This window comes from Uranotaenia lowii, chromosome 3 (assembly GCF_029784155.1).
Source record: "Uranotaenia lowii strain MFRU-FL chromosome 3, ASM2978415v1, whole genome shotgun sequence".
Lineage (NCBI taxonomy): Eukaryota > Metazoa > Arthropoda > Insecta > Diptera > Culicidae > Uranotaenia > Uranotaenia lowii.
Genome location: NC_073693.1, coordinates 75,351,544 through 75,359,059, shown reverse-complemented (window position 1 = coordinate 75,359,059; position 7,516 = coordinate 75,351,544). Strand labels below are relative to the sequence as shown.

At 38.4% G+C, this 7,516-nt stretch overlaps 1 protein-coding gene across 1 annotated transcript; it reads right to left on the bottom strand.

Annotated features, from left to right (window-relative positions):
• Positions 1 to 876: 876 nt before the first annotated feature.
• On the bottom strand, positions 877 to 1,769 carry LOC129757470 (perlucin-like). The gene is made up of 2 exons (XM_055754702.1): positions 1,507 to 1,769; positions 877 to 1,324 (listed from the first exon to the last, which is right to left on the bottom strand). The coding sequence occupies exons 1-2, from the start codon at positions 1,609 to 1,611 to the stop codon at positions 941 to 943; spliced, it is 489 nt and encodes a 162-aa protein (XP_055610677.1). The 5' UTR covers positions 1,612 to 1,769; the 3' UTR covers positions 877 to 940.
• Between the last annotated feature and the right edge of the window lie 5,747 nt (positions 1,770 to 7,516).

The window sequence follows — 7,516 nt, the reverse complement described above, 5'->3', positions numbered from 1 at the left end:
TCCATAGTTATTTATACAACAAGTTGCAAAAAGAGGTTTTTTTTTAGCACGAGTTGTACATTTGCTGAAAAAGTTGAGTTTTGCTACGAGTTTCATACACAATTTTATTTCAACTTCAACAACGATTTAAGACAAAATTCACTTTTTCACCATTCATAAGTAGACTTGAATAAAAATTAAGTAAACCCAAATGTAAACGATTCAAAGATTGATCATGTTTATTTATGATTGAAAAAATTAATTCATTGTTTCGAAACACTCACACACCTTTCAAATCAACATGAAATGTTGCGATCTATACTTAAACATTTATCAACTGATTTTTTAACACGTTCGTCGCCACGGCACCCATATTCGGGTGACGAGTGTATTTCCTGGGGGGCCCCGTCACATCAAAAAGCGTGTGACGCTCTCTTACTTGAGTCTACCGCTCAGCTTCGCCACACGTTTCAAATATGGGAGTTCTCCCTCTTTGCTTTCTCTCTCTGAAAATTTCTTTGGGCCCGGCTAGTAAAAATACCAAATTGAGCGTGGCGACGAACGTGTTAAATATTTTCAGCTCGCATTTTTTGACTTACTGGTATGATATGATAAATTGAAACTACCCTCTTTCAAAACGGGGTCCCATGTAAAATTCATATAAAATAGGACTCAAATCAAACAATTTTATGCAACTTTCTGTAGAACTATAACTGTGAATGACACACTACTGTGTTCCATTAGGCAACCCATTTCTGAAAACAACAAAAGAGTATTTTCAGGGGATCATTTGGGGGAAATTTTGAGAACAATACCTTATCCAAAAATTCATTGGTATTATTCAAGGAGTGCAGTCATTTAAGCCTAATAATTTTCGAACCCAAATCGATTAAACTCTTTCAATGATTATAGCCATTTATTTTAAATCATCACTCACAATTTTCAAATCGCAAATTTATACTTAGAAAAGCTCAATCTCTTTGCCAGGTTCCAAATTTTCACAGATGAAATAGCGCTGAGTCTTGCAATCGCGATCGTTCCAATGCCAGAGCCAGTTCTCGGTCGGAATAAACTGGATCTCCATGCAATGTTCTACGGACCTGGCGTTGTCCGGCTGTTTGGTGCCCCAATTCGAATACCGCAGTCGGGTTCCCGTCGAGTGCCAGTAGAAGTCACCTTCTTCCGCCAAATCGCTTCCACCAATCCACATACTGCTGGAGCGATTGTTAAATTTATCTGACGCTTTCACCGTCTCAACGACTTTTGCCTGTTCCTCAGCACTTGTTATCACCACCAAGCGCATTTCCAAGTAACTGCAATATTCGACAGCCTTAAACCAGTTTGCCTGAAACGAAAAAAAAGTATGAATTAGTCATTCAAGTTGTTTGAAATTATCTCAATCAAATTTGCGCGGGTAATCGCAATTACCGCAATAAGCCTCTAATGCGAGATTAATTCAGGGTTATCTTCAGAAAATCTTAATATTGTAATCAACCAGTGCACTGGAACAAAAAAGGCATAAATTACCGTGAAGTTTGGTATGAAGTATCGGCCATTGACTTTGCACTTTATATGATCGGCCGAGATCTGCAGCGACGAAAGTGCCAACAAAGCGAGAGTAACCTTCCACATCTTCACCGGACGAGTACTTCCCCGAGAATAACTAAATAAGCGGGCGATAATGGATAAAACTCTGACTTTACAATTTTTATTTCTTCGATGCCCAATCTGATGCTCATATAGTTTTCGGAAGATTCTGGAGCTCAGTATTTTCTTATCGCGAGGTTCAAGTTTCAGAACGCTTTTGTAGCGAAACTACTCTGTGCCTTGTGAATTTATATGATCTATTCCAAGCGTCCGATTAAATGCAAAGACAAACGGGGATTTTTTGTTATGCTACATAGGCTGAAGACGAATGATTCATTCGAATTTTAATCCTGGAAAGTGAAAAAAGAGATTTCAATAAAAAGAAATTAAGCCTACATGTTGCTACATCGAGTTTGATTTCGTGGTTGAAAAGAACAAGTGACTAGGGAAACAGTAGTGATATCATCATCATTAAAATGTAGCATTTTATGGCATGTGTTGCGGAAGTAAGAATGTTAAATACTTAGTCATGTAGTCAGATCATCTTCAAAAATTAAAAGAAACATAGTTTTTTCACATAACTACTAGTAAACTTAACATAGCCCTTCCGGTTTTTTCAACAATTCAACCAGCAGAAGAATTATATCGGTTGAGTTTCCAAAGCCAGTTCTGAACAGTCTCAACTGTTGAGAGTCTCAACTTGTGACTTGATCAAATATATTGATCAAGTCTCAAGTTGAGACTCTCAACTAACAAAGCATTGAAAAGCATGTGTCTGTCTGTTCCCCGATTCCCCGAGAACCGATCAACGTGGAATTTGGTATAGCACCATTCCCTGGACCGAGGATGGTTAAGTTTCAGAGCCCTCAAACTTGGAGAGTGGATTTCAATCCAATACAATGAAACATATGTTGATTGACCGATTTGGTTAGATTTGGACTATTAAAGAATCCATTTGTTGGAAAAATGGGGGAGGGGGCTTCCATTACAAATTCATTGTAAAATGTTACAGACTTACTTACTTATTTAATGTTTTCGTGCCGATGCTCCGATGCATAGGGCCGTGGTAAAAGACTTCACTTGGTCCCAGTCAAGACTCTCCTCGAAAGTTTGTATTTCAGCGGCTAGGCTTCGCCGCCACGAGTTTCTGGGTCTGCCTTTTCTTCGATGTTCTTCTGGATTCCATTAAGGGACTCTCTGCAAATCTCGTTCTCAACTTTTCGTAGCTTGTGCCCAATCCATTTCCACTTACGTTCCCGAATCTCGATTTCTAGCGCCCTTTGATGACACCGGCGATGTAGTTCCTCATTCGAGATCCAGTTGCCAGGCCACCAAGCGCGGATGACGTTCCACAGGCAGCGGTTTACAATTACTTGCAGTTTTCACGTCGTCACCCCATAGGTGCACCAAGTTTCGCACCCGTACAGCAATACGGATTTGACGTTTGAGTTGAAAATTCGCAAATGCAAATCGGGCTTTTCTGATCCGGGTTTCGATGTCTTTCTTGGTATCACAATCAGGCGTTATCTGGCTACCAAAATACTCGAAGCACTTCAGTGTATCAACCTCTTGCCCAGCTGGAACTGGAGGAATTCCTGTGTTGATCTCCGTCGACTTGATCTTTCCGACATTGACTTTGAGACCTGCTGCCTTGGAGCTTTCGGTGAGGTCGACGAATTTGCTCTGCATATCCGGTTGTGTTTGGGCGGGCAAATCAATATCGTCAGCCAGGTCAAGGTCGTTCAGCTGCTCCATTGTTGAAGGTTACATCCCTGTCTCACTCCAGCAGTTACCGGGATTGGTTCGGACAAGACACCGTCGAGTAAGCCTTGCACGAAAATGCCTCGTACTGTGCTTCGATGAGATGGACTAGTTTCTCTGGGACTCCTCGTCGCCTTAGGGCCGCCCTGATGTTCTCATGGTTAAGTCAGTCGAATGCTTTTTCGAAATCAACAAACACCAGAAGAAGAGAGTCCTGGAATTCGTTGATTTGTTCCAGTATGATTCGTAGCATTGTGATGTGGTCCACACATGATAGTCCGGATCGGAATCCAGCTTATTGCCGTCGGAGTGTAGCGTCGATTTTTTCGAGTTCAGGATCACTTTGCAGAGTACTTTGAGGGTTGTACAGATTAACGTTATGTCTCGCCAGTTACCGCACGGAAGAGTTGTTCGAAGTGCTCAGTCCATTGTTTGGGCTGCTCTATTCGATCGGTCAATAACTGACCTGCTCGGTCTTTTAGTGGCATTCTAGCATTAGTCTTTGCACCACTAAGACGCCGAGAAATGTCATAAAGTAATCGGATATCTCCATTGGCGGCGGCTCTTTCTCCCTCTTCGGCTAGGGAGTTTGTCCAGGCTCTCTTGTCTCGTCTACAAGCTCGATTAACTGTCTTTTTCAGCTCCGCATATCGTAAGCGGGCAGCTGATTTGGCTGACCCGGTACATGCCTGCTGAATTCCGACTTTCGTCTTTCTCCGATCATCGACCATCCTCCAAGTTTCATCCGACATCTATTCAATTCTTCTTCCACAAACTTTACCGAGAGTACCATGGCTCTCGGACTACCCTTAAACTAAATAAATTTGTTTTTTTTTTAATTTGGTTACAGTTTCTACAGAAATTGTTTAATGCGTATAATGTAGAAAGCTGTTTTATTTTTACTCTCCTATTCATGTTTTGTTCTCGTTATTTCATTCATCAATTCTGTCAGTGTCAAATCAACTTTTCCTCAGCCTCTTCTACACTTATTCGTTGAATATTTAGTACTACATAAAACCATCTGTTATTGGTTTGTACAACTATGGAAATTCCTTCTATTATATAGTTTGTTTCAAAGGTGTCGGAAATTTCGATAGCAATCTTTACCAAACTTGTTGTTCAGTGTAATATACTGGTCAGTTTTCTGTGGCCAGTTGGCTCAATTTCAGGATCAAATTTTAAAACGCAACATAACTCACTTTCAGTCGACTCAATGATAAGTCTTTCATCATGAGCTCCGCAACACTAATTAATCTATCTTGATTTCCAAAACCATAGTGGATTTGGTTTGGTTTTAGTGCTGTAGCGTACCTATATAAATTCGAGCAAATTAAATCCTTTTAACCCTCTATAATCCAGATTTTTTTTCTGAAAAATTCACGGAAGTTTACATTTATGATTTAAAATCATTTTTTTCTTCTAAAAAAACGTTGAGAAAAATTCAAGAGCTAAAGAATTGCACGTTCAGAACTTTTACGGATATAGTTTAAAAAAATTTCAACAATTTAGTCCTTAATTTTGAAACATCTAAGAATTGTCTTACAGGCAGGCTTGGCAAAAGTTATCGTCATGAGGCGTGAAGCTGTGACTGTGAAGCCTCTTGGTCCGTCAAACTCAATTGACTGTTCCTTAACGACCAGTCACTTCGTTTGCCAGTCATTCATTCCCCATTCATGTGAAGCTAAAATAATAACCTAATCAAGCAATCGCATTCAAACGACCGATGACGAAAAAGAAACGCATTTATTATTATTGTTGCTCCTGCCAGCAAGCCGAAGACGACCGAAGAGGAACAAGAAAAGCATTTATTATTATTGTTGTTCCTGCCAGCAAGATCGTTTTCAGTTTTTTATTGCTATTGTTGCTCTCTGCCAGCAAGTCGTTCAACTAGTTGTACCTGCCGTCAGCAGCCGATCGAAGTGTGAAGAGATTTGCCAGTCACTCTCAGGAGAAATTTTGACCATGTGTAGGAGCTTCGCCAGTCGATGATGGAGAAATGTTGATTGTTGTCGTGCTTTATCCGTCATGTGAGTAGTGAGGCTCCGTCAATTGAGAACAGTGCCAGAGTGCCAGTCGTTTGATGAAACAAAACTAGTCGGGTCAAGCGTGACGGGCGAAATTTACCATCACTGCTTACAGGTATAATTTTAAATAATGTTTGTTCAAATTGTTCCACAAATAACTGAGATATTACAACTTACACAAAAAATGAACTAGGTACATATTTATCCATTTGCTGTCGTATCTTTTCAACTCCGAACATATTTTATTCAAAAAACAAGCCTAAATGATTGTTACTCTTAGATCTCAATGTTAATAGTTTTTTTATGTAGCTTCCAAAATATTAATTTTTTGAAAATAGTTCAGTTCCAAGATTTCTCATGTTTTATTTTAAATTCTCTAATCTGTAACTTTTGTGAACTGCTTGTCAAACAGCTGCTATTAGTATGGATTGTAAGATTAACATATTTTGACACATTCTGAACAAAAAATAAATTAAAGTAGCTTTGGATTTAAGCCCTACAACCGGCAGCCCCGTTTTAAGGTGAGGATGTTTTTAAGAAGGTTAATTTTAAACAAAATACCATAATCTGATATTTAATTTTTCATAAGCGAATGAAATAGTGTGCAAGTTTAATACCCTGGGTGAGTGGTCCAAAATAAGTCCCTAAGGAAATAATAAGGACCTACTTTCGACATGGGTCAAACTGCTATTGCCGCAGCCCGTGGCGTATAGGATAACCTTCAAGTCTTCTAGCGAGCATGAGATCGGATCCTGGTCACGACATATATAGGTACACTTTCTGTGGGTTGATGGTTTAAGCATTTGTAAGATGCTATCCATCATATCGTCGAAAGATGTACGCTTAAAGTTAAGAAAAAATGAATCCTTTCGAGGAAACGTCAAGTTTCATTGAGATCCTGTATGTGTTTGTATTCGTTTTTAAAGAACAAGTTTTTTTGGTTCTTCGAGCTTGCATACTAGTTTTTATGTGTTTTATCACAGCTGTTAACATGTTTGTAATTGTAGAATTCATCATAGCTGTGCAGAAAACCTCTTGAAAGTTGACTCCAGTTGACTGGTTTTTCAGAAAATGTCTCGCCGTCCAACTTTTTCTGACAAAACTTCTGTGGTAGACTCAACCCTCTCCTATTCTACCGCTTCAAAAAAGTTGGTTCGTGTTTGATGAATACACGCGGCTTCTGGAATCTCTTTTCGATATTCTTCAACTCCTGTCTTTTTTTCTAATCTTCTACTATCCATTTATGATTTTCAAAACTAGAAATGTTCTTACTTTAAGGACATGACCTTCACCGATAAGGCTGCAGAAATGAAATAGGTAAAAGTTTTATGAAGTTTCACTGACTTACATTAGAAACACCTAAATTTATAAATTTAGTATCAATTTGAATTAATTGGTCCAACACAGAAAATATAATGTTACTTAGTTATAGTGTTTCTTGGTGTTTTTTTTTACCAAAATTAGCAGCATTTTTTTTTCTTATATGTATGTATGTATGTATGTACATAAGACAACATTAAATAACTAGTTTAATTCTTAGCATTTCTTAGCATTAAAGGTTCCCTTCCAGAATATTTTCCATCCATATTCGGGCCGGGCGAATCCGAGCATTTCTATCTAAAAACCTGACAAAATCCGGGCATCTGAACTCGAAATTTTCAACCCAGAATCCGGGCAGTATCCTCACAAATTTAGTCAAAACCACGAAATTATTCAATAAAATTCAAAAAGAGTACAATTTAAAATATATTTTTTCATCATAACACATTATCAGATTTTAAATCATATTTAAGGCTTCCGAAAAGCTGTTCATGATCATTAAGATTGAACTTGCTTAAAAATTCACCGATTTATAATAACTCAATTAAAATTCTTTTGTTCAATTTTGGATATAAAGTGAATAAATCTGTGAAAAATCCAGGCTTTTTCATGAAATTCGGCCAACCGGACGGGTACCTTTTTTTAAATTTTGTGTCAAATATCCGGGCAATTCCGGGTATTCTCGCTAGCTTATCTTAGCATCACCATAACAATCTGGTTCAGTTAAGCGTTCTCAGAGCACGTTTTTACATCATTGTAACATTTTCGATTAAAGAAAATATTCTTTAAGTTGCTTCCAAATGATGATGGCTCCAGATGTTTTTCAGGAATCCTAGCAGAATCCT